Below are 27,969 nucleotides of genomic sequence, written 5' to 3'. Positions count from 1 at the left end.
AGTACTCTGGGATGAGGAAATTATAGCAGTATTCTGGGGTGAGAAAATTATAGCAGTCTGAATTTATGGCCAAGCAGCAAGTTTGCACCAACATGAATTTCTGGATGGTAAAGATATTGGATCTAGTCATAATAAATAACCATTTAGTTTCTAGGCTGTGAAAAACAATGATCTGTATACAGTTTTAATGAATACAGGTCTAAATACTCAAAGAAATCTATTTGGCAGTTTTACTTACTGAAAAGGTCAAAGCAAGCATACTTCCTCCTGTGTTCATCACATCTGCATGGTTGAAGGAATTATGAAAACAGATTTTTAATATATATTTATTTGAAATTCTCAAACTATTAGTCACCTAACACCATTTCATGTCACCATATTTTTTCTTGTATCAACAATAAACAAGCTATTTTTTACAAAACAAAATACCTTATAAAAATATAAGCATGCTTGCCTTTATGTGCCTTCACCTTGCAGAAATTTGGCTTTCAGTACAGTAATAAGAACTAGATTTACCTTACATGGCGAATCTTCAAAACAATGCACTGTGACTAATTGTTTGTGTGATAAAGAGGTCAAACTGAAGGTAATTTGTGACTAAATATCATGAAAAGTTTTTATCATTAGCCAAAATGTCAACCATGAAAAGTCCTCTTAAAAAAATGTGAGAATAATGAATAACCAAACAGCATGTGAATGTAGTTTACACAATCGATTCTCCAATAATACATAAAATAATGATAAATTCCAGTGTAAATCAAAGAAATTCATGGCTGTTACCTTCATTTCAGAGATGAAACAAGTAAAAGAACATTACTGTCAAGTAATTTTCTTTCAAATGTAAAGCAACAGAAGGAAAGCTATGTAAGAGGCTAAATTAAATTGAATCACAGTTAAAGAGCAGCTCTGCAATTAGTTGGGAGCTGGAAGAGTAGACTTGTCCAGGTCATCAAAGTATGGATGGTTCAGTGCCTCCTTGGCAGTTATTCTTTGTGTTGGGTCATAGATCAGCGTTTTCTGAAATTAAAATTTAGATCTTAGGATAACAAGATCATCATATTCAATTTTCTAGTTTTACAAAAATTCACTGATTATCAAGTTTGACAAAATCTGAAAATTCAATTTCTAGATTCACAGAACTGCCTGAAGGATGTGTTCTTGAACACAATAAAATGAAAGAACTTAGACAACTAGGTGTTTGTCGTACATGGGACTCATGCCAGACAACTAGGTGTTTGTAGTACATGGGACTTGTGCCCCTATCAGCACTTGAGGGAATTCATTAGGAGAGATTACTGTGCAGTTACCTGTAATCTACTTTAATGAATTCTCTCTTAACAAGTGCTACTGATAAAGTAAAATAAAACATAATAAAATAGTAGAGCCCAAAAAAACTACTCTCACCTGGCTATACAATGGGGAAGTAATTTTTCTACAACTAAAAAAAATACATTTTTTACAACTAAAAAAAATAAATTTAAGTATATCTTAGTTTAACCAGACCACTGAGCTGATTAACAGCTCTACTAGGGCTGGCCCAAAGGATCAGATTTATTTTTACGTGGCTAAGAACCAATTGGTTACCTAGCAACGGGACCTAAAGCTTATTGTGGAATCCGAACCACATTATAGCGAGAAATGAATTTCTATCACCAGAAACAAATTCCTCTTGTTCTTCACTGGCTTTTAGCTATTCTTGCTGATAAGCTGTTGTCATTTTAAAGCAGATAAATGGTTTTTCTTTTCTATTGTCCATAGTGAATTTCTGTGCTGACCTCAGATTAGCCATTTTGTCTACAACTAAGAAAATAGTCAAAAATGGCTAATCTGAGGTCAGCACAGAAATTCACTATGGGCAATAAAAAAGAAAAACCATTTATCTGCTTTAACATGACAACAGATTATCAGCAAGAATAGCTACTTCACAGCCACTGAATCATGTACAGTGACATTCATCACAGCTCTGGCTCTGAAACAGTAGACTTAAAAGGTTAAGCTGCAAAAATTTGGTAAATAAAAATGCCATTTGAGGGTGCACTTCATTTGACCTGAACAGTTTGCAAAATACAGCAAATATGTGTTATCTTTACTGTAAGTAACAAGATAACTGGCAACTATAATGAAACTACATATCTGATATAATGGTCGAAGTAAACTAAACACTTCTAGCTTTTCAATACTGAAATATGCTGGATTCCTGCCCATACAGGCATAATTATTATTATTCAGAAGATGCGCCCTATTCATAAGGAACAAGCCCACAATGGCCACTGACTTGAAATTCAAGCTTCCACAGAATATGGTGTTCATTAGGAAGAAGTAAGAGGAAGTAAAGGGAAATACAAAAAGAAGAGATCTCACTTATAAAAAAAATTATAGATAAAAATGTACTAATATGAATGGAGAATAGTATCAGGGTAGTGATGCATTGCATCTTCGCTTGAACTTTTAAAGTTCCAATTGCACAACATCCTCAGGGAGACTTCCTCAGTCCAAAGTGTGAGGAATAAAGGAGCCCTGGAACTGAGAGGTTCTACAGCGAGACATTCACTGCATACTGGGTCTGCTGTTCAGCAAATCTGGTTGCTCGTGGCAGGAAAATAGGATCAGGGATCCATTGTGAATGTGAAAGTTGACAAACTTGAGACCATGTGTCGATGGTCCAAGACATAACTGCTAATAGTGAAGATGCCAATAAAGTAGCTGAAGTTGCAACTCCCAAGGCCAGATCAAATGTTACCATCCCAGTCAGCAATTATTTAACATCCCGAAAACCATCATCTGTAATGAATGGCAGACTATGAAACAATGAATCTGATAAAAATTAAAGCAGACCAAGCCCATCATTGGACTGTCATACTGTTCACGACAAAAGACTGCCTTATTGAAGAAATTTTCTGTGGTATTTAAGCTGGTCATACTTGTTTGACATATAGACAGGTGTTGAGAATGCAGGTCAACACAAGTTGCATACCATGTGAACATACAAGTTTCAATCATAAAGTACCTCAATGATCTGATTAAACTAATAAATTATAAAATAAGACAAGCTTCAACTAATCATGCATGTTCTGTAAATAAATCAATTAGAGGAATTTTGTCAGAATCTTCATTATTTCCACTATAAAAAAACTTGAAAACTGTCAGATAATTTTAGGTTACTAACTCCACATTCAGGCCAAACACTGGGACCTATGAGGTAATTCAGTGCTGAGAGGGAAATTGAAAATAAAAAGGCTTTGATGGTATAACAAGAGGAAAACTTCCCAGTTGCACTACGAAATAATTGTTAGGAGAGGATGGAAAGTAAGATGGAAGAAAGATAATAAGAACAAATGTACAGTAAAAAGATGAAACAGGTTGCAGCTAAGGGCAAAGGGAATGCTACAAAGAGCTGGAAATAATGCCTACAGTGCACCACTTAAGGTACACCAATGGCACTACCCACCCTATGGAGTAACTTGAATGTTGACTAACATCTCTAAAAATCCATCTCCACAATGTTATTATTGTATTATTATTACTACCAAGCTTTAACATGAGTGGGAAACAAAGCTTAGGATTGAAATTAATACAGAAGAAAATTATATATGTGAAATAACAAAAACTTGAAAATTGAGACTTGTGAGCCCAGCCAAATTTGAACGCAGTTCCAGTCTTAACAAATTAATCCCCCTTTAGGGGGTTAGTGCCATTACCGCACCTTACACGGTGCACTGTAGGCATTTGCAGCATCCCTTCAGTCCCTTGCTGTACCAACTTTATAGCCTTCCACATCACCTCCATTCCCATTTCTTTTCTTCAGTCTTACTATCCAACCTCTGTAACTCCCTCTTTTCGCTGTCTTGAGCACTGAATGGTCGAAAATGCCCCAGTACTTGACTTGACAGCCTAAATTTCATAAATCAATCAATCCATAAATTAATCATTAGAAAGGTCAACCCAAACTTTGGTCACAGAGAGTATGAAATTTCTAGCACTACTTGATGAATGGTACATTATATGTGGTCTTGGAGGATCTGAATGCTAAGGATGGTATGTTACTTCAGACCAAGCAAGGAAAAAATATTCTAAAAGGGCAGAGTAAAAATATTTCAGCATAGGATGGTTCCAAAAATCTTGAAGACTCAGTAACACCTCACCTTACCAAACTTAAGCATGATTTTTCCCTAGGCTACCCTTTTAAATGCAATGTATTTGTAGAAAAATCTTTAAATTGGGTTCCATTTATTTTTCTGGTTTAGATTATGAACTCGAATTACTGACAGAAGTGGAATATCTAGAAAATGTTCAAGTGTAGGCTATCCTATGGGTCTTTGTTACTTGGTAGGGGGCTAGACACCTAAAAGCATCTGATAATTCAAGGGTTCACTTTTATCAACTTTTTGTGGAACGGAAGTAAAAATATAACAAGATTAATACTTCTTCCAGTTACTGTGCTGTGCCATACATTTCTTTTCATTCATGCATGTGTTCACTTAATTTACTTTATTCTACGGTGGTATAATCAAGTGTTAAAAATTGACACTTAGCACCTTCTGCCTTTGGGCCTGTGTTACATGTCATCACTGTTTAATATGAGTACTTGTTTTTTCAGTTTTCACTCATTTCATAGTTCCTGTGATTCCTTCAGCATGTGATCCTTGCTAAATTTCATTTTGGCCTCGTCTTTAAATATGCTGTTTAGAGTAGCTTTTTGCCCTTGCCTAGTCCATATCAGTACTTTTTACCCAGCAAATATTCTGCCTTTCCTCATTAAGTTATGTTTGGTTTACTTTTCCTGTCTTAGCTGTGCGCTACTAGCTTTTTTGTTTTTTTAAATGCCTAAAATAAAGTGATTTGTCATTTTATTGTTATGCAGTGTACTTCCCTTGTGTCTGCCTTCAGGAAAGAGCATTAAACTAATAATGCCTTAGAACACTTGTGGGAAGAATGGCAATTCCTGCAGTTCATGTGTTCCTTGGACAAGGACCTGCATTTGTACTGCCTTCTTCATAGGGGTAAATAGAGTTCATTCCAAACAGACATGTTAGTGTGTGGGTGTGACCTGGTTTGATGATAAATACAAAAACATTGTGCATCCACAGCAGCAACTGGCGATTCATTAAACTTCACTTTACACTGCAAACCTCGGCTGTCAAGTGTCAAGACTCATCTAATGATGCTTACTCCTGTACAATGCTGCTACCTGTAGAGAATGAGAAGTGTTAGAGGCATCAGCCTTGACCCACTATGCATAGCTGAGTCCAGTCACTGCTTCCAGCTCATTCTAGCAGCATGTGCAGATTTGCATGCACTCTCTTTGTTGACATAATGACCACCTCTCCAGACCTAGTTTCTTGATTTAGTTCAAAAGGACATTCTCCTGTTTCCAAAGGGTTACAGCTGCAGCTAGGGTTAAGACTGCCCAAAGAGTAACAAATATCTCCTTTCTCTGCCTAACCAACAGTTCAGAAAGTTTTATCAGATCCAGGGCAGCTCTTCAAAGGGTAGGCACTTGTCCTTTGCCATGAAAGCCATTGCTAAGGATGCAACTGACACCTTTATAACTTTTTTGACCCACTGGTCTGCAATTCTGCAATGGAACGTGTTCTGTTAAAAGGAATGGGTTGTGCCAGTTCCTTCAGCAGTGGATACGGACATGGACTGCCATTTTATCTTCTTATTCAGGTGTGCTGTGTGTTAACACAGAGAAAAAAGCTCCACTTCACGGTCACCATGGCCACTGACGTTTCTCCACTTCATGACCCAAGTCACTCAACTGACAAGATCCTCAGGGAAGTACCAGAGATATACACCAAATCACCAGCAGCCTTCACATGCCACCCACAGTCAACCTTACTAGGTCCATTAATGATTCTGCTTCTCAGCCACTTGGTCCAGTCACCCTTTCATTCCATTGGCATGGGCTAGACACAAAGTAACCAGGAAGAGGTTCCCAGAAAAGACAAAGTCCTGCCATCCCATATGAGGGTTAGAGCCTGTTTTCACCTTGCCTGTTTTCAAAGGTGTTTTTGGGCTTCTATGCATTCGTGACCATCTTGTCATGTTAGTGCGTCATGGTATGACTGACAACACCAACAAAACTTGAGAGGGACGAGGTCAGTCCCATTGCTAGTTGGTAGTTAAGATCTTTGCTTGGGCAGAAGGGTGTCTATGTTCTTTCCAAACAACTTGCAATGTTTTATGCAAAAACTTTCGACAGGGGTTGTCATATAACTCTGTCACAGTGGGCTAGTCTACCAATGTACTGCCTTCCACAGCCAAATCCACAAGCTTCTTAAGTGGATGCCACGCTCAAGTCTGGGAGTCTGGATGGGTATGTTTTCCAATTCTGGATTGCTGAGGAAGATTTGAGTGAAGTTTCTGACATCAGCAAACACCCAAATGACTCAATTGCCCCTTTTGGTAATAGCTGGGGTGATATTTCCAAAATTGCTGCTGTGGCAATCACCATCCCTGCAAGCCTTCAACCACTCCCCTTTACTACAGCAAGTAGGCAAGATTTGTGAACTGGCATTCTCATTCACTTGAGACCTCTTTTCCTTTACTGGCCAACTCCTTTGTCCACCTTAGGAACATCAAGAAGCTCTTTACCTGTTTTTAATAGTTATTGTTCCACCCTTTATTCAGTTTCCCTCCAGCTAAGGTTAGACATGGGAATGACAGCATCTGCGAAGTTTCATAATTCTGGCCACTCAATTCACAGGCAACCATTAAACCTCAAAAGTGCCTTGGCTTGGGCATTGAACAGCCCCACTAGGCCACCTTATGAACCCCTGTCAGACATCTCCATGCTGATTTTGACCCTCAAGACTGTTACCTTGATTGCCCTTGCCTCTGTACGCATGTCAGTCAGCTCCATGTGATTTTGCGCAATCTTTCATTTAAGCCTATAGTCTTCTGTTAAGAGTTCACTGCTTGGACCCCATCTAGTAAAAGCAGCTCATTCTTCAACACTGCTATTCCTGCCTTGCCTTCCTCTTCTCATGATGATTGGTCAGTACACTACAAGAACCCTCTAATTACAGGCAGTCCCTGGTTATCGGCAGAGGTTCTGTTCCCGACAGTGTGACGATGACCGAAAATCGCCAATAACCAAAAATCAGCGATGATAGTGCCCATCCCCGGTGTTACTAGACAAGCACCGTAAAACCGGATCGCCGATAACCAGGGACTGCCTGTACACCTCCATCAAACAGAATCCTCCAAGCCTTCTCTCTTCTGTTCGCTAATGCAAACTGCAATAATAGTTTTGTTTTTAAGAACTCAGTCTCCTATTGGCTTTGGCAAGTTATTTCACTTGAATCTTCGATGTTTATTTACTGATGTGGATTGTTTATGGATTGTGTGCTAGCAGTCTGGAAGGATCTGGGTCATTCATCTTAATCCTCTTCTTGACTTCGTCCTTCAATTATGTATTACTTGGTGGGCATGTTTCCTTCAAACCTATTTTACTGGTGAGTGTATGATCTGGGATCATATCTTCCATTGCTAATCTGTTACTTACAGAAACTCCCACAATTTAAGAAGCTGTACTTGCTTTATTGTCAGTCATATAAAGAGCACAGTATCTGGGTCTTCTCTTCAGGGTTCATCTGCTTTGCTTCCAACCAAAATTGAAATCCAGGATATTTATGATTAATGGATTCATGAGAAGAATGCTTTTACAGTAACGTTTTATACAAACAGATGTTTAAGAAATACGAAAAAACCAGCTTGCTTTTTTTCCAAGCTTAAATGCAATATAACAGTGAGCAGCATATTCCAATAAAACCAATCTAAAGTTTACATGAAACTAAAATAGAAGCACCAAAATCAGGAGAAATATGATGCCCAAACAAAGTTACCTGTGGCTCTCTTAACAACCAAAATAGTAATAGAAGCTAAGAGCCAAAGAGTTCATTTTGATTAACCGCCAAAGACAAATCATAAGGCTCTGTACATTTTGATTTAAAAACCAGTAAAATCTTGTTAAGCCAAGCCATGAGAGGAACTCAGCAATATTTCCCCATTTCCTTTAAGCAAGATACCTTATTACTACATATCATACAGTCATTTTACAAGACCTGGGTCACATTCCTACAACCTTACAGGGCTTGACCAAAGGATTTTTCTTGAATGGAATGAAAAGCATAGCGAGATAAAAGATGCTGGACAGCCAATTAGTAACTGAAGAGAACAGATAAAACAAAAGACTGAATGCAATGTAGCCATGGTAGAAATGGACACTGCACAACCTGTTGTCCTGCCTACAGTGTACAACAAAAGGTACACTTAATATCCTCAAATGAAGTCAAGATACCATAAACTGCCTAGCATTTTAAATTCATAAACTATATTCACTGTATCTTCATTCATTCTTTTTAGTCTTTGCTTACTCAACTATATTTTTTTGCATTCATCCCTAGTCTACTTACTGATAAAAGGTCAAGCCCATCTGGATCCATCTGCTTCACTGAATTTGCCAAATTATAGTCTGTCCAATTTGGGAAGTTTGCCTTGTAATCCTGTAGTTGTGTAACCCCTGGCCAATTATCTTCAGTAGGTGTCGTCAGAGTCCTAAAATTTCAGTTATAATTTGAAATTACTCATTCGATACCTTTAAATTATCTATTGCAATAAAAGAAAACTTAATGACAGGGAAATAAGACAGCAATTATTTCAATGCACAATGAACCACCTAATTAGTAAATTGGCTACAATCAAAATATGAGGAACTGTGGAACAAAACCTCACAGAACTAGTTTGTTATGTAATCTTCTAAATTATATTAATATGTTCACAATATATCCTGTCAAAAGGCAATTTTTTTTGTTGAGGTTGACACTTTTCAATCAGAAACAACTTTTGTGGAATTTAATCAAAATTAACTTACCTGAAAATCCTAAAAAGTTGGTCAATTTCTGAATCGCCATGGAAGAGAGGGCGCTTTGTTACCATCTCTGCAAAGATGCAGCCTAATGACCAAATGTCAACAGGACAAGAATATCGGGAGGATCCAAGAAGAACTTCAGGTGCACGGTACCATAAAGTCACAACCTATGAAAAAATAATATTTGACTAGAAGTCTTTACTATACTCACACAAGGTCATCAAAAACATTGGTTTGCTTATGTTGAGCTTTACTCCTCACTTCTCCATTCCACTCTTCCATCTTTTACATACTTATCTCTTCCTCTGATTTTGTATAGTGTAACCCTCAGGGTCTCACTTTCTGCACTTTTTAATAACTTCCTTCATTACTATACTAAGCAGCAAAGGATTCAAGGCTGGTACTTGATGGATACCAACAATTATCATCTCACTGATTTTACTCTAGATCTTGTAATGGTACAATAACATTGTTGACTAGAGATGTCTTTCTCATACCCCTTGCTTTTCCTATGTCCATCTAACTGCTTGTCATAGCAGTGTTAAAAGCCCTCTTCAATGCCCCTTATAAAGACTACCTCTGTAGTTGAATTCTCCGGCATAAAGTCAAATCTAAAGTTGTCAATTTTAATTAATTTTTACTCTTTCCTCCAACACCTTCCTCATTATTTTACCAGTAGTATTCTCTAGCCTTCTTACCCCTTGATAATGTCTATACTTCTTTGTATTGCCCTCATCCTCAGCATATTTTTACAGGTATGCTCTTTCTTTTTCACTTTCTGTTCCTGATGGTCCTTGGGGTTTTCCACTTGATATCTTTCCAAAGAGCCTTCAGCCAACAGCATCCTCCTGTTTATGTTCATCCTCTTTAACTAGATGTTCAATACATCATCTCCATGATCCATTACTCTTTTCTCCTCAACTTTAATTCCCCATTTTCAGCTCCTATTTTCTGACCACTTAACATGTTTTCACTATTTCCCAATCAATTTCACTTTCATGAATATCTTTCTTCATCTGTGCTGAGGCTCTGATTCCTAACCTCCCAATCTTCTCTTCTACCCTTGCCACTTGTCTTTCAGCTTCTTTCCTCTCCTCCTCTATTTACCTTTATCCTCTTCCCTGTCTGTCCGTTTCTTTTCATTGTGCATCTCTACACTACCACCATGTCTCTCTATGTCATCCCTCCTGCCCTTTGCTTTGTATGACATCTATTAATGATTTCCATCAATTGCAGATTTTTTTTCCTTTTTTCTAGTTGCATGTTCTTCTTTTCACTGCTTATCTCTTATTGTTTCTCTCAGTATAAGCTCAGCTGTGCTACTTGTGTTGTGCATGCCTCACCTGGTGTATGGATGCAATTCTTTTCTTTAATATTTTTGTTCCATTCATAGCGAAATCAATCGATGATCCTATTATATTCTTCATTATTCCCTCATTTATTCATCTCACTATCACATCTAACACAATATCGTTGATCCCTATCACTTCAACATTTTGATTTTATTTTGCCAGACGACTGGATTTGTACTCTACCTATAAATTAGTACATGACTTAAGGTTATATTTGAAATGTAAAAATCTTTAATTTAATTACATTTGCATCTTGCCTTCATAGTAAAAACCTCATGAATGTTGTAAATGAAATATAATTTCACAAAGACAAGGAACAACTGAATATGGAGAGGTTCAACTGCCCCAGTGATATAAACATGTAGAAAATAATTTGATGGGGATGCATGATGAACACTAGACAAAATATAACAGAGATGAAAGTGCATATCTCTGACTAGACAGACAGATAGACAGAATATACAATTTAGGCCGAACGCCAAGCGCTGCGACCTATGAGGTTATTCAGCTCTAAAAGGAAATCTGAGAGTAAGGGGTTTGTAAGGTGTAACAGGAGGAAAACCTCATAGTTGCACTATGAAACAATTGTTAGAAGAGACGCTGCAAAGAACCTTGATTAAAGCCTACTGCGCACCATGTGTTTTGCACTGTAATAACAGCAGATACATCTGCTCGACTCTGGTCAAAAAGAAACGCTAACAAAACGATGGATCACCAAAAGCAGACACCCTTTCTTTACCATCACAATCAGGCACTCTGCATTTCTGTACTAGTATCCTGACAAACCTGGCACTGTAAGCAGTAGTCTGCACCCATACAAGTCCATTGACACTTCTTCAAAACTTAAGCACATTAGCCCACTGGTATCAAGCAGAAATTATGCTTGCTATTACTCAGTTAAATAAATATTTCCTTTCCCCGAATAAAACGATGGATCATTTTTGTGTATTAGCCCTACAACCTTGTACTTTCAAGAAGTGAACCTGTTACAGTCCTAACTACAAAAATAAACATACTTCCATATGAAATGATTTATCAAGATACTATACAAAGTCAAAAATATCTAGGATGAACACGATCATTAAATATAAATACTTAATTTCATTTACTTTTTAAATACTTACCTCTCGATTATACAGCTTTTACTTCCGCGCCAGCGCTAGTTCAACAGATTGAAATAACAAAAAAACACCACCACTCAGTTTTCTATGAGTATCCGTCTTCTATCCATCTACTTCCCCCACCAGGGGACCAATAGGTACAAACACTCGTAGCCAATCAGTCTACTTCTGTCCACTTTGAATGTGGGGAGGTAGGGAGAGCAATTTAAATAATGGAGAAGTATTTGAAAAATGAATATAAAGTATTTATATTTTTTAAATGAACCTTACCTCTCCATTATATAGCTGATTCCCACATCTGAAAAAGGTGGTAGGCAAAGTGGAAATCTGCCAAGCCTTTAAAGGCTACTTAGTAACAAAATATTTTGTACAAAGCAAGTGTTTGTTTTAACCAGTGAATTCAATCCATAGGCTAATAATGCCGCCTTAGGACGATTTTCACTTAGGTATGAGATCCTCATCATGAAGATAGCTGAAGTCTCTTTGGAGGGTGTCCCCTTCAGCAGAAGGAGGGGTAAGGTTACTGTGCCAAAACCCTGCAGAGCCAATGACAGATAATTAAAAAGTACCTATGTACAAAAAGGTATACTTCTAATACTCAACACTGAAAACCTCTAAGCTTCCCAAAAACCACAAGCAGGTTTAAAAAGCAGTAGACCAAAAAAGACTACCTATTGAGTCAGGATATAATATCCACTGCACAAACCAGAGGAGTTAATGCTCTGCAATAATTGTATTTAATCTCCACACCATGAAGATAAACCAAAGCAAATACAAGATTACCATGCCACTGAGTGGTTTTACTATCTTATCCAAAGAAAAGTTTTTTCCAAATTTAAAAGTTGTAGCCATTGCTCACATGTCAAGTGGCTTACCTTCCACTAAGGACAGAAATTAGCATGAATATCTTTAACCAAAGATCTAATTAGGACATTACATTCCTACACTTCGGAAGCTCCAGTTTCCAAATCACTAAACACAGAACCTTTACATCATGTTTAATCCTTTTAGTGCAATTCCAACAATCCTTACAGGCAGTACTGCCTCAAGCCCTAGTGACTCCAGGCTAGGTAAAGATACTGTTCTAGGCAAGGGACTTGCCCAAAACTGTACTTAGCCCAAAATAAGGCAAAGATAATTGCCTTGTCTTTAGCAAAGCCTACCTCATCTGACTAAGATTGTGGCTCTCTCACTCTTTAGCTGTGTCTAAGGCTACTGTGAAGTTTCCTAAGGAACTTCTTTACAAGGAGCTTGTTCTAATCAACAAAATAATGAACTGAAGAACAGCATACAGATTCCAAGGTACAGTACGTAGCAGAAACCTGGGAAACTCCACTTTAACACCTTGAAAAACATCTAGATGTCTTTGTCCTCAGAAAGCCTATAGCCAAAGCCAACATGGCCCTTCAGCCTTAAAGGCTGCCACCAAGATGTTTCCTCATGCTTCAGAAACAACAGACACCTAACCATGTTGTTTATATAGGCATTGGTGCTGGAAAAACCCCTTAATGCAGGACCATGACTTACACCAGTGGTCAGGGTGTAAGTCATGGTCCCACATTAAAGGTTTTTTCCAGGATCGATACCTCTATAAACAACATGGTTAGGGAACAACAGAAACCTAACCACGTTGTTTATCAAGGTATCATTGCTGAAAAAAAACCCTTAGTGTGGGACCATGACTTACACCCTGACCACTTGTGTTGGCAGAATCGATTTGCAGATGATCTCCCAGCACTGATAATGGTATTACTGTGAGATCCTGTCTTGAGCTCACCAGAACCATGGATCATACCATGCAGTCATCTGTAGCTTGTGGGACTGTGATGAAACCTTTCATCTCTTGATTGCTTGCATCCAACACTGAAAGAAACTGGAAACCCAGCCTTCCCTGGTCACCTGGGGTAGTCAATGCCAAGAGACAACTTACAAAGTTGCCCTAATACACTGATGACTTCCTGAAACATAGCTAGAGTAGGAAAGGCATTACAGTCTAGACCTAACCAGGGAACAGCTTGGTGTTCCTTCCCAAGCTATAGGACCTTGCACTGTTGAGAAAAAAAAAAAAAAAAAAAAAAAAAAAAAGACGACGACTACCCTTAGTCTCAAAACAGGTCCAAAACAGGGGATGCCCATAGCCCACTGTCTACAGCCAACCTCTGGATGTTGAGTCCCTTCCATTGTTTATTATGGGTGACTGAGTACACCCATAATAAATAATTTCCATACTGAATAATTACCTCCAGTAAAGTAATAACTCAGGATGAAGTTATGCGCGTTCATTTGACCAAATAATGGAAAAAGGAGCAGAGCATTTAGACATAGTAGTGTTCAATCCTCCCCAACCCTTAATGATTATCTATAAGAGGTTTTGGGAGATGGACAGGAATCCTTATGAGTATTAATATTACGCGCCATACTTTTTGAAGGAATTTAGAGGGAAAGAGGTTCATAGCACTTCAATGGTCCATAAATGGCTTATGGCAACTTATTACCTTGGCATGGGAGAGATCAATCAGTATGCCTTGAGATTTCAGAGGATGTACTGCCTCTTTGAAGCTCCAGGATGTCTTTATCTATTTGCTCATAAATACACTCAGGGACTACTGTTGGTTTTAGTTTTTATCTTTTGTGATAGTATGTCAGCTATAGTTGTAATTTTGCAAAGAAAAGCGCAAAGAAATATTAGAAAAACATGTACTGTATGCCTCACAAAAAGTTACTGCATCTCCCCATCTCAGTAAATCTCATAAATATTTTTCAATAAATATATTCAGAATCTGTTGCTAATTTTAGTTCTTATCTGTTATGATACTGTGTGAGCTGTAATTATAATTTTACAAAATAAAATAAAATAATTAGAAAAAACATGCATAACTTGGTAAAATTAACATATTTTTACGAATGTCTTGTAAAAGAGGCCCCACACAGGGTTTAAACAGACACTTTCAACTTCCTGTGGAAGGTAGGGAAACTTTTTTAGATTTTATTTTCTTACACCAGGTGCATTTGCATAACTTCCTCTTCCCACTGTGTTTTTTTCTTAAATTAGCCAACCTTAAAGTTTGCCCGGTCTGGGGGTGTGCTTGATATATATTTAGCCCGTCTCTTAAGGGCTGAACATAAAATGATTAATATCGTCTCTATCAGGCTTACTCTATTTGAGTACACTATAATTGCCCTATATGGCATAAAAGTGTCAAACTCATTACCTTGATAACATGGTCCAATCTGCATTTAACAACCCTGAGAAGAAAAACTCAAAATATATATTTTTGCTCTCAACCTAGGTCAGGATCAAAAGACCAGTATCTTCAATGCAAAAGCCAGCATTCTGCAACACTTGTAGTCCTCTTACAATGTCACAAGTCCTAGGGCTACCAAGAGAGGGTTTAATTGCTTCAAGAGGCTTTTATTAAAGACTCAAACAGCTAGCTTTGGAGGCAAAAACTAAACCCATCAAGATTCCCAAAAAGTTACAGTATACCAGGCACTTTAATTACACCTGACCTAAAGACCTGTGGTCCAGGTTGTAAGCATTTTCGTAGAGCAACATTCACTAATTACTGTAAAAGTTAAGTATACCTTAGTTTAACCAGACCACTGAGCTGATTAATAGCTCTCCTAGGGCTGGCCCGAAGGATTAGACTTATTTTACGTGGCTAAGAACCAACTGGTTACCTAGCAACAGGACCTACAGCTTATTGTGGAATCCAAACCACATTATACCGAGAAATGAATTTCTATCACCAGAAATAAATTCCTCTAAATCTTCACTGGCTGGCCGGAGACTCGAACTCAGGCCTAGCAGAGTGCTAACCGAGAACTCTACCTACTTTCCCAACAAGGAACTACTAATTACTGTATTTTCATGTTATTTTCATGCCAAATACATTTTTTGATAAAAAATTTACTAATTTTCAAATAACATTAATGTAAACACAATCAAATATCAATAAAATGTGTTTTTTTTAATGCATATTTAAATATTTAGGTATAGTACTTAACTCTATTTGTGAATTCCCAATGTTTCCCCTATGTACTGTAAAAAGAAAATGGGACAGCCTGAATACTGTATGAGAGCAAACAGCTGTGCTTGAATATAGGGGGTTTCCACACGTAGCTGTAAGGCATATATTTTTAATAGTAATATTGTAAGATTATTTTGAAATAATATTAAAGTGTTGTAGGATGATAGTTTAAGGTATATTTGGTGTAGGACGATAACTTACGGTATATTTGGTGTTTGAACTATTAAAATAGGCAGTTATAAGCATTTTTAGACGGGGGGGGGGGGGGTTCCAACTTATCGCGGGTGGTTGTGGTCCCTAACCCCCGGGAATACCGGGGATCGACTGCACAGCGTTGCCTTTAACACGAGAAGACGACCTAAGACCTCTAATAGCTGGTACTGACAGCATTTAAAGTAAGAAACTAAGAATTTAATGAAGTTACCTATAGAGGTGTATGCTCAGGAAATACCTCCAACCCAACTCCAGAAGAGGGAACTAACCACTGCCTCTGATAACATTAGTACTTGAACCTCTTGCAAACTTGACGATAGATCATCAGTCCACACCAGCCAAACCCCACTTGAGCAAAAGGTTATGGTGTCAACATGAAATCGGAATCGTGTGGAAGCACGTGGACATTTTAGAAGAACTTTCTTAAGAATGAGTTCCTTAGACCCTCTAAACTTGGTAAGTCTCTCTCCTCCAATCATAAAATGAGAGATGTAAGGTTTCATACCCAACTAATATTGCTGACAACACCCGCCACATCAGTAAGAAGACCTGTAAGTGAAAGTTAAATATTGGTAACTTTCTGTTCCGTCACGAATATGCCCACATTCAGAATCATTAGTTCCCACAGAAACTGACACAGAGCCATTCTGTAAGCAGAATACTATTCCTCATGTTTTTAGTTGGTCCCTTAGCACACTGTTCCCATCCAGAACAACCGAAGAAAATGCCACAATCTTCCATGCTTCTGTCCAAAGAAGGGTCTTTCCTATTCCGAGTAAAAGGAATAAACAATAATGACAACATCTAGTTGGATAAAAAAAATATCTAATGATGTCATAAGTATATATATATTGTATAAATATGGTTACACATGTACATATAACTACATATGTATATAAATATATGCATACCTAAAGAAGGGAGGATGATTTGTCTGATAACACAGCTACTTGTGCTCTGCTCTACTCTACATACACACCTCTTGAAGTTCCTCTGCTTGCTAAGAATTTGGGATTACAGGTATAACAGACCTCCTCAAACACCGGTTAAACTTCCAAAATTCTAGATCTCCCATAATCACACCCCAGACCTAAAACTGAGGCATCTAAAGGACTGGATCCTTCTTCCCATGAGAGCTGAAACTAACATCGAAGACGATAAGAGACCACCACTTACCGAGACTCTCGGGAGGGTAGCACAGGAAAGAAAACACCAATGATAATAAAAATATCAATAATATCCTGTGAAACTTACGCCAAGTAAACATAAAATATGACCCCTTCCTATCAAATATATGGCCTGGATCAATGGGAAGCTCACCTGGAGAAACAGATCGAAGAGAAGCAGCAAAAGACCTAACTTGAGTCTTACATGTATTAGCCTCTATACAGTAAACCCCGCGTATTCGCAGGCCCCGCGAATATTTAAAACCCAGCTAAAAACACTTGGAACTCCTATTTTGATAGTTTAAACACACACACACACACAAAAAAACTCTAAAAATGCTTATACCTGAGTATTTTAATAGTTTTATCACAAAAAGTGCATTTAGTCATGAAAATTATACGAAAATAGAGTAATTAGTGAATATTTTTTAGTGAAAAATACCGCAATGGGTGAATTTTCCACGAATAATGTGTATACGTTCCACAGAGAAATCCGCGAACAGGTGAGTCAGCAAATAGTGAGACCTTGAATACAAGGGGGGGGTTTTTACTGTAGTTGTTTCTACAACCTAACACACTCTCTCCGTTGGCAATCAATTACTGCATTTCATTCAACTATGATTCATAGTTATCCAATCATAACCTTTCCCTCAACAAAAACATATGAGGGCCAATAGAACTGGAATAATGCCTATTACGGCAACTCTTACTTACAGGTTCTTACAGAACAAATATTAAAAAAATTAAAGAACAAATCAACAGAAAACTGAGTACATTCTGTTGAACTCCTACCGAAACCAGCAACAGAAGTAGACTGACCAGCTACAAGTGTTTGTACCTATTGGTCCCCTGGCAGGGGGTGGGGAAAGTAGATGGATAGCAGACGTATGTTCATAGAAAACTGAGTGTCCTTGTTTTTTGTTTCAATCTGTCGAACTATTGCTGGTCCGGAAGTAAAAGCTATATAATGGAGAGGTAAGGTTCATTTAAAAAATACTGCAATAAATTGCTAACTTAATCAAAGGATATTATGAAAATTTCTATATTTAAAACACAAACAATCTAGAAATTACCTCATGAGTGTACACTCTAACTGGAATTCCAAAAGCTCTTGCAAGTCCAAAATCTGCCAATTTGATTACTCCAGATTCATTAATTAGGAGATTCTGAGGCTTCAAATCCCTGTGAAGAACTCTGCGCTGATGGCAGTATAAGATTCCTTGAAATAGCTGAAATACAAGAACTAATAACAGTCATTGAACATTAGATATAGTTCTTTTCTTTTCTCCTTCTCTACTTCTGAGTCTATGACTACTTAATTCAAATTACTACTGCTTTCCTTTTATTTAGTTCAATCTTTATTCTTATTTTTACATGTAAGATTCTTTGACTTCTACTTCTAGAAATCTCTTTACCCTCACCTAATATTAACCTATATTATGGAAAAGATGTAAGGCATATCCAGCTATTTTGGGTACTGGATGTTAAATGATTATAATAATGGATCTGTATGTCAAAGAACAGGAATTGTCCATTTGATTAAATGCTGTTTGTGTGGTATGAAATATATTGGGAAGGCCTGGTTCCCTTTTATACATGAATTAATAATCTTAAGAATTTGAATAATAACAATAATAATAATCCAAAAATGTTAAAATACATCCCTTTAAACATTCAATAATTATTTTTTATATTGTTAATGATAGTAACAATAGATTAAGGGCAAAAAATTCTTGCACTGAAAACTAAAAACTTTACAAAAGAAATGATAAAAGTTTGGTTACCTCAATTACCAGAACTTGTATTTATGAAATTTTTTCATAATATCAACAGAACTGTAAGAATAAAAATCAACAGATACAATAAATCTCTTGATCTTAATGAATTAGACAACATGAAATTAATAATAATGCTGACACAAAATAGGTTAGTCCTTTTATTATCCTGCCCCTGAATATCATTTTCAAATATGCTATTAAATGTTCTTGAAAATCATCTTCAAATAAAGTATCATATTCAAGTCCTTACCAAATTTCATATAATTAAATGTAATTTTACTTATTGTTTATTGAGTACCTTGACAATAATTTTGGAGTATGTATTTATTTTAGAGGGAAACAAACTTTAATTCAGGGCACTGCATTAACTTACGAGATATTCAGAGCATCAATGAATTCATCATCAAAATCTACAATTGAGTAAGTATAATTAAGGTACTATACCATCGTTCACTCATCAATTCATTTTGACTTTTTGAGTTTACATTTAAGTTGATCTTAAATGGTTCTCATCAATGCTAAAACAATGTACTTGTAAACAATCAACTTTAAAAAATTATTACTAATCACTCCTCAAATATCCACAGACTATAGTACATTTATCACAGAAACTCCTAACTTAGATTAAGAATTATAACTTACCTGGTAACAATAGGATTTTACTAGCTTCTTATCAATATATTTTCCTGATTCAAAGGTATCTAAATACTTCTTAAGGTCCATGCTAAGAAACTCAAATACAAGGAAAAGCTTATTTTCCTGCATCAAAACATCTTCTAACCTGTTCAAAAGACACGGAAGCAAAGGGAATAAAACCTATTAAACACATCCCAAAACACAGAAATAAAAAAAAAAAACAGAACGCCACTCCAGTAAATCTAAAGCATGGAAATTAGTGAAAATTAAAAAAAGGTGAATACGTACACAGCAACCAAACAAAAAACAAAAGTGCACAAAGCACTCACTCAATTACTGTAAAATTTCTTAATTGACATTTATGCAAACTACACACAGTCAGTTCCAAAATGATATAGGAGAACTGCAAGCACAACAGTCAAGAACACAATACTTGACTTAAAGGATAAGTTTCGTAAATGTTAAAATTAGTTGAAACAGTTTTGATATAAATCTTGACTGCTTCAAACTAAAAGTTCTAATTCAGCAAAACTCAGTGTGATGAAAGTATGGTGTCACATCATGTTAAAAGCATGGTGTCAACCATAACCTGATGAAACATGAAAAAACCTGACCACCAGCAATGTTGTTCCCAAAGTGCAAGCTGCTTCAAGACCTATCTAAAATAACCCAGGCTACAGAATTTGTCGCTAGATAAATCTTCCTCATTTATTACAATAAGGTTTACAGACTGATGGGAGTACAGTACAGGTACTGTAAAGTACACTAATAGTATAGTCAGACAACATCATCTATTAACTTTACAACAGGGCCAAAGGACTAGGATCTTTAGAGATTTACATACCATTCAACAGATTACAAATTAGTACAGATTCAACATAAATTAAAGTCTTCCAAAATGATCTTAAATGATAAAACTGGAAAGATACTTTGTTCAGCCCAATTATAATTGTGAATGACTTTCTCCTCTGATAATTTGATTAGTGTTTTGTGTAAAAATTCTAGAGACTACAAAATTTTGTGAACAGCTACAAATGACAGAATGAAAAAAAAAAAAAAAAATCTATCATACTGAATCATTACAAGCTCAGCACAAGCACACATGACTAAGCAGTCATATCCTCAACTAGTTAGGGAAGATTCCACCGTACAGTATTATCACTTTAAAACTGTCATTACATTACTGTATACCATAATGACTACATGTAAAGCGCAAAACATATGCTGCTTCTTTTCTTCTTTGTTACTAAATACTTGCAAATAACAGCTTCAAGAATATTACTTCCTAATTCCTGATATTCTTGTGTTGTTTGTGTATAGTGCAATGCTTTCCTCTGGCTTTAACTATTGAGTACAATCACTAAATCTTTCCAAATACTGTGGCTAATGTTCATCAAAATACTGATCACTTATCTCATGAACTATTTTACAGTATGAGAACAGAATAAGCTTTCGAATTGCACCAGCCTCATAAATGCAGTGCTATAGCACCCATACTTTTTTCCACAGGATACTTTACGACTTGAAAACTATTCTTGTGGTTCTATAAACTTTATATTTGAAGGTAAACCATTTAACCATGTGTAACGTGACCCAACTCAAAACTAAAACATGCGAAACCAATGAATTAAAAAAACCTGATGAGGTTCATCAAAAACATATAAGTTAGTCCCAGTTATCCAAACTTACGAAACTATGTTAGGATGTTGCAGTTCCTTCAGAAGAGATATCTCCCGAATAGCTGTTGATGGGACACCTTCTTCCTCATTTTCTAATCTGATTTTCTTCATGGCCACGAACTTTCCAGTTTTGCGGCTCTTGGCTTTGTAGACCACACCATAGGTCCCCTCGCCAAGCTTTTCTATACGTGTGTAATCATCCATAATTCTGTGGTAAAAATAATTACATGTAAGAGTATATTTATTTTCTAGGCCTAAACAAACTCTCCATAAGTTAAATTGTATGTATGCATTATAAGCACACAATCCATCATTCTTAATCTACACCTTTAACAACAACATACAGAAAACATGGCCCCAAAAAGTTTAACAAAGGGATCTCCAGAAGAGCGTACCAAAGAAGAGAGGGCTATGGCCAGAATAAAAGAAATTTAATTTTCCACCTCACTATCTCATACACGACTCAGGTCAACCGTGAAGCATTATAGAGTACTGTACATCTAACTTACACTTATCTGTACTGTACTCATTAATGACAATCCCCATAGATATACAGTATATTGTATTAAAAAACTTCTTACAGGTTAAGTATAATGTTCCTAAGGAACTTCTTATTTCTAAGGTTGCAGTACTGTATACTTAACCTGTTAAGTGTCATTTATGAGACAACACCACTCCCGTATCATCACATTTTTTCACTCACAGAGCAGTCATTTGGTCTATGGTAATTGTTATCTTTTTTACATTGATAATGTTTTTTTGTATAAGTATATTAGGATAATAAATAATGTAGAATAAGAAAAGATGAAATTTATTTTGCATTTTTATATCCTAAAGATTATAAGCATGAAGCATAAAAGGGGAAAAATTTAACTTTCATATGCCATTCCCTGAAACATAGAGCCAGTAGAGGAATGAACTGTTTAATTTCATTTACATTTGTGTCATGCCAATTTAGTGCACGTGATACTGTAGGCAAACTTTCTATATATTCTAGAAACTGGCTGGCAAATCTGTTCGTTACTGTTACAATGTGCTCCATGACTTCGTCATAAAAAAGAAAAAATCCATGGGGCTTCCCTTATCCTGAACAATATATTTCACACCTTTGGGTGAATGAAAAGTAAAGGCAACTCCACAGGGTTTCCCTGATCCTGAACAATATATTTCAAATATATTTCACACCTTGGGTGAGAGAAAAGTAAGGAGACTCCTCTCCTTATCGGTTACTGTCCAGTAACTTGGTAGTGCGCTGCTCGAATCAGAATTATGGTTTTCTTCAGAATCAGATAAATAATATTCAGTCTATGTTAGAGGCTTCTAAGCTGCTACGCTAAGTCTTGTAGTCATCATCATTCTCTGCAACAAGTAGTGATAATATCTCTTCAGGCAAAAGATTTTTCTTTCACTTTGTAACATTCATTATGGGAGATAAACTGGATCAAAACAAAAAAATAAATCAGTCATTTATCAATGAATACCTGAAGCTTAGCGGGAGGCAAGAGGAAGATGTCCTCCGTCAGAATGTCTTTCCGTTACAAAAAAAAAAAGTTGCCATTTACCCCTAATTTAGCTCATAGTGTTACCAAATGATGTTTCTACAATTTGGGTAGGAGTTCAGTGTATTTCTGAGCTTGATCAGTGTGGCACCAGCCTTGAAAGAGGGAGGACACCTTATTCCGACGAAGGTGGTGTGACGTGGGATATGGGCAACCGAGACGTGCCATTAGTGATGCTTAACAGGTTAAACAGAGTATATCTTTAAAAGACAATTTATAGTAGTTTTGATTTTATTTGTGGTTTTGTTCACAACTAGATCCATTAAACTTGATGTCAGATGGTAGGTAAGAAATTAAGTCTGAATCCATTCCTAACTTACTGACATGGTTACATTCCAAATACCAGGTATTACCCTAAGAAAATAACCTGAGAGAAAATCAGCACTGTTTGCAACTACTTTCAAATACAAAATCTGAGTTTTTTTATCCTTTGACAAGTGGATTTTTTAAAGCAAAATTTTACACAACTTACAATACATATCCTAAAAATCTTTCTTTTTCTATTACTGTACATCTTTAACTTGTGAACTGGGTGGATAATTCTCCCAACTGACTTGGAAGTTGAGTCTCCAGCCAGAAATGACATGCTTCTGGTCATGATCATAAGCTTAAAAACCATGACTCCTAAAACCTACAAATTCTGGCATAGGGATGCAAGATTAATAAGGCCCTGAGCCAAAGTGAGTTGTACCTAACTCTCACACTAAGAAAATTCCAAAGAACCAAGAGTACCAGATAATAGCTTTACCAACCCTTTGTTAAAAGGGAAAGCATGGGTAGTTACACATTATGAGCCCCAGCTCAAAAATAGGAAGTCTACCTGCATTTTGACCCATCCAGCATATACTACTGAATGCCCATTCAAGAAAGGAAGGAACAAAAGAATGAAGAAACCTATTTGCTCATCCAACCAAACTACAGCCTTATTTTATCCGAGTACCATAAGTCAGATGGTAGCTTTACTATTCTCCCGCAACCATCCTGCCCTTGTTGAAAAGATCATAAGGGGACACTCTGCTCTAAAATAAGATGATTGACTGTGAAGCCTCCTTGCATTGTGGCCTGTTCCAGCATAGCCCATGTTGACCTTCAGCCTGGCTGCTGCCTTGCAGAGGAATGATCCAAGAGGGAAAAAGGAAAGAAGCCATTCACTCACCCTTTCAACCTTATGCCCTCAAGTGCCTCTTCCCATAAATAAAGACCCTACACCCCAGATTAAGTTAAATACTGCATGGACAATATCTTAGTGTTTGTAAATGTAAAGGTGATGGCTTTACAAAGACATCAACTATCAACATATATAATTCCTTGACTGAAGAATATTGAAAGGGTGTAAACAATGCAGCACAGGTACAGATGAGATATGAGAATTTACTGGGATATTAGAAATTTAATTGCCTTTTATTTAGATTTCTGCTTTCATCCCTAAGGGGCTGGTACAAAACCCAGCGTCCTGTGGAACTTTTACCACGGCTGATGCCAGCCTCTCAAGGATACACGTAGAAACAAACCAAAAAAAAGTGTTGTTGTACTCTATATTTCTCAAATTATCTCAACTCTACTGTATTTATACACCCATTTCTATACAATTTAGTAAAAAAAAACTATATTAATAAATGCTATCCTTTACACTTACCCCCATTTAACTAGTTTTTAATTTCCCCATACCTAAGTACCTTAAAATAATAGTTTCCAAATGTGGTCATCCAATACTATTAAACTTAAGTGGTTTGTAACGGTTACCCCGTCCACCCTTATCCGAAGGACGGGCATCAAATACTTTTACATCACAGTTTAGTCTACTTTTACCATCCAATCTCACTGAGCCACTAGGCTTGTAGCATACTGCTCTATGGAAAGGGCAACAAACTACAAACTAAACCCATGAGATAAGCAAGACTCGATACACTACCAGTGAACTGAAGCAGTCACAAGGAAGCAAGCAAAAATTTTCATGTGGTGGAGAAAATAGAACATGACAACCCTTCCAACTAAATGAAAAATTAGTAACTAATTTATGCAAAAAACATATGTAGAAAAAATTATAATGAATGCTTAGGCCCATGTTCCTTGGCCTATAATGAATTGAAAGCAGTAACAAGGTTATACACGTAGGCCCATTTGAACTCTGGGAAAAAGGAAACGATTTAAAAAAGCAAAAGTAGACTAAGCAGGATGGAAATTGGTTATGGCAGAAATAAGCAAGGGCTACGTTTTACGTTAAATAAATCTGCACATAAATTGTGGAATGGAATACAGAATTTAGCCTAGACCAAAGGTCAAGCACTGGGTCCTATGAGGTCATTCAGCGCTGAAAGGGAAATTGCGAGTAGGTTTGAAAGGTGTAATAGGAGGAAACCTCGCCATTGCACTACGAATCAATCGTTAGTATAGGGTGGATAGCAAGATGGAAGAGAGAATATAAACGGAAGTACAGTGAAAGGAATGAAAGGGATTGCAACTATGGGCCGAAGGGACGCTGCAAAGAACCTTAAGTAATGCCCACAGTGGACATAAATCGTGAATGATCGCCTAAAACTTAACCCAGGCTAGAAAATACCGTGAAACTTTCGGCACTAAACTGCTCCGATTCCTACAAAGGTTAGCCCAGTCTACCCGTTAGTAAATCTACTCAGGACTCACCATAAACAAGTACGGGGGCCATAGGTCAAGTACAATGTACAATGCGGTTAAACTAGGTCGGGGTATAATTGGCAAAAGGATAAAACTCATAATACTTCTTCGATACAATGAACTACGAAGGACAACCTACGAGTAGGCCTAAACTACTTGAATTCAGTTTGAATGGCCGCCGCCAATTCCATCACAAAAGCCAGTCGGACGAAATCAAAACCTCGAATGCATTAATTCCCACACGACCAAATTCTCGACGAATTAAGTTAAATGTACAACAATACTGCACCTTTAATCGTCGGCAAACTTTCGGGATACAAATAATTCTACGTCGAGAAGCACACGGGACTGCTTGAATTTCGACACACTCAGTCAGCCAATGACAATTAAAGGATACAACTAACCAATCGGCGACTTTGTTTTGATTCGTATCGACCAATCACCATACAGTATTGTTCTCGCTGGACAATGGTTCTTTACTGCGATGACACGAAAATTAAAATAAATGCTGGTTATTTGGTGTGATTGGCTCCTAGAAGAAAATTATAACGTAAATTGAAGATAATTTTATGCGTGAATAATCTAAATATATATACGTAAGCATGTTCAAACTCAACATCTAACCGTTTCACTTGTTTCACTTTGTTTGGTGTTATGTACGGCCCCCCACAGGGATAATTCCCTCTCTGGCGGGCCCATGTACCTTTTCAAAATAAGGTGCTTCTTATATTTTATAATTTTCTTTCAGTGTTTTCTCGTCATTATCATAGCTCCTGCAGAATAGGAGAGGCTTTAGTTCCTTTTTAAATTTGCATTCTTGTATGCTCTTCACTCCAGGCGGTATTTTGTTGTATAATCTTGGTGCGCAGTGTACAAATGCTCTCTCTCTCGCCTGACTTACAATTTGTTCTAGGTTCAAATAGCCATATTTTATTGCTTTAAAGACTGCAGTAGTACTCTAACTTTTGCTGGGAGCCAATGTAGCTCAATTAGTGCTTGGGTTATTCTGTCACGGGAACGTAGTCCTTTGATTAACCTGGCGACTCTATTTTGTACTCCTTGCAATTTTCTTATTAGGTAGTTAGGGGAACCGTAGTATATAACGTTGTAGTAGTCAAGCCTCGAAAGTATTTGGTTGCAAATTGCTATTTTCAGAGTATCTTCGTTTAGGTATTTTCTAATAAATGCAATGTTTCTAATATGATAGTAACGCACTGCCAGATCCAAATAGCATACACTCAGTTTTGTCTTCATTAAGTTTCAATTTCTTCGCCGACATCCATTTTTTTTTATATCTTTCATCATTGCATCAATTTTACTAATGGTGTCTTCTACCGTTTCGACAGGAAAATAAAACTGAGTATCATCAGCATACAGCTTATACTTAACCTTGTGCTTCTTTAGAATTCTAGATAATTCAGTTGTGTAAATGCCAAATAACAGTGGACCCAGAACGCTACCTTGGGGCACTCCGTATGTTATGCCTTTCTTTTCTGATTTCACATTTGATATAACTACCGTAACCTTCCTGTTTTCTAAGTAGTTTTTGTACCATTTGTGTACGTCATCTTCGATGCCTAGTGCTCTCAGGTCTTCAAGCAGTAGATTGTGGTCAACAGTATGACTACATATCGAGATCTCGAAATTTCACAAAATATTTCGTATTCGATATTAACAATTTCCAATGTAAAGCAAGAAAGAAAGGTGCATAGCTCTTCAAAGCATATGATGATTCTCTTCGTTACAAAATTTTACTGTGCCGAATTACTAACATTTTACAACTTCACTTGTTTTTTAGCCTAAAGTACTCTGTTTCTTTGTGGTTGGTTTTTCTTCAGTTGATACGCATTACAGTGAATTGTTTCCATGTTTTGCAGGTGTCGTCTCGGCTTTTATTCAAAACATTTAACTTCTCTTCGATGGCCTTATTGGCTATATCAAATCCTTGCCCCGTTCACGGTCTAGGTATATTATGGCCAGATGACATATCTGTAAAGTTCGGCAAACAATGCCTCATGCGTTTCTTGTGCTAAAACACCCGTTGTTATGCAAAATCGTAAATTTTAATTTGATCATCAGATTTTGACTAGGTTCATTTATACCAAAAGCAAACCGTTAACCTATTTATGTTAACGAACGTTCCGAGCTCTTCCCAAGCACATCTATAATTCAAGTACTTTTTTCAGCTTTTGTACTATAACTGTATAGTACTGTCTTGATGCTTTTCAGACACATACTTGTTTGTATAGCTACCTTTAACACAGTTTATAAGCTTCCATCATCTTCAGAAATTGACCTAGCATTTTAATCACTACTATTCCACTTTCATTCTCCGTGTTTTAAAGGAGAGATTAGGCTATATCTGCTTCTTTCATCAACATATACTGTAAAAACCGGTCTATACCAAGTCTCTGGCTCTGCTAGGAGTACTGCCATCAGTGCACCTCACATGGGCTACTGTAGGCAGCTCTAAAAGGTATTTGCAGCAGTCCTTCCGCCCCTAGACCCACAAACTTGTTAGCCTTTTACCTTACCTCCTTCCTTTCTTCAGTCTTGCTGTCCAAACTCTTTAGCTATTGTTAAGTGCAACAGTGGCGTCTTCTCCCAGTTCCACTTTTAAATCCTTGTACCTAATATCATTTATTTCCTGGATTTATTTTATTATCCAACCACTTCAACTCGCTCTTTACACTGTCTCAAAACACAGAGTGGCTAACAGTGTTCCCAGTCCTTGGGTTTATTATACCCTAGATTTCATAAACCAGCCAATACTCACCCTCTGGAGGAATATATTGTCTTGTAATCATTCTGCCTTTCGTCTGCTATTTGTTTCCAGTTGTTTCCTTCACTTTTCCTCTCAGCTGTGCAACAGATTCTCGCAATCTTCTCAAGGCGTCGTTGTTGCTCTTCAATTTCTACAGGATT

The 27,969-nt window shown here is 36.9% G+C and overlaps 1 protein-coding gene across 2 annotated transcripts; it reads right to left on the bottom strand.

Moving 5' to 3' along the window:
• Positions 1-312: 312 nt before the first annotated feature.
• Cdk1 (Cyclin-dependent kinase 1) lies at positions 313-27,969 on the bottom strand. 2 transcript variants are annotated; one of them, XM_067115179.1, is made up of 7 exons: positions 27,579-27,969; positions 20,862-21,059; positions 19,179-19,317; positions 17,832-17,987; positions 8,879-9,042; positions 8,421-8,562; positions 313-1,017 (listed from the first exon to the last, which is right to left on the bottom strand). In XM_067115179.1, exons 2-7 carry the CDS (start codon positions 21,053-21,055, stop codon positions 913-915), a joined length of 900 nt encoding a protein of 299 aa, XP_066971280.1. In that variant the 5' UTR covers positions 21,056-21,059; positions 27,579-27,969; the 3' UTR covers positions 313-912. The 2 variants fall into 2 exon arrangements, with proteins under 2 accessions (XP_066971280.1, XP_066971279.1); XM_067115178.1 differs by lacking the exon at positions 27,579-27,969 and adding an exon at positions 25,334-25,470.

Source organism: Macrobrachium rosenbergii, chromosome 13, assembly GCF_040412425.1.
Source record: "Macrobrachium rosenbergii isolate ZJJX-2024 chromosome 13, ASM4041242v1, whole genome shotgun sequence".
Lineage (NCBI taxonomy): Eukaryota > Metazoa > Arthropoda > Malacostraca > Decapoda > Palaemonidae > Macrobrachium > Macrobrachium rosenbergii.
The sequence above is the reverse complement of the archived record's forward strand: the minus strand, read 5'-3'. Positions and strand labels throughout refer to the sequence as shown.

Excerpts from the sequence above, each read along its gene's own strand:
- Cdk1 (XM_067115179.1), bottom strand. The coding sequence starts at position 21,055 with ATGGATGATTACACACGTATAGAAAAGCTTGGCGAGGGGACCTATGGT. Across the intron at positions 17,988-19,178 it reads TAAAATCCTATTGTTACCAG|CTATTTCAAGGAATCTTATA; the intron begins GTAAGTTATAAT and ends CTTGTATTTCAG. Across the intron at positions 8,563-8,878 it reads CAACTTTTTAGGATTTTCAG|GACTCTGACGACACCTACTG; the intron begins GTAAGTTAATTT and ends CTGAAATTTTAG.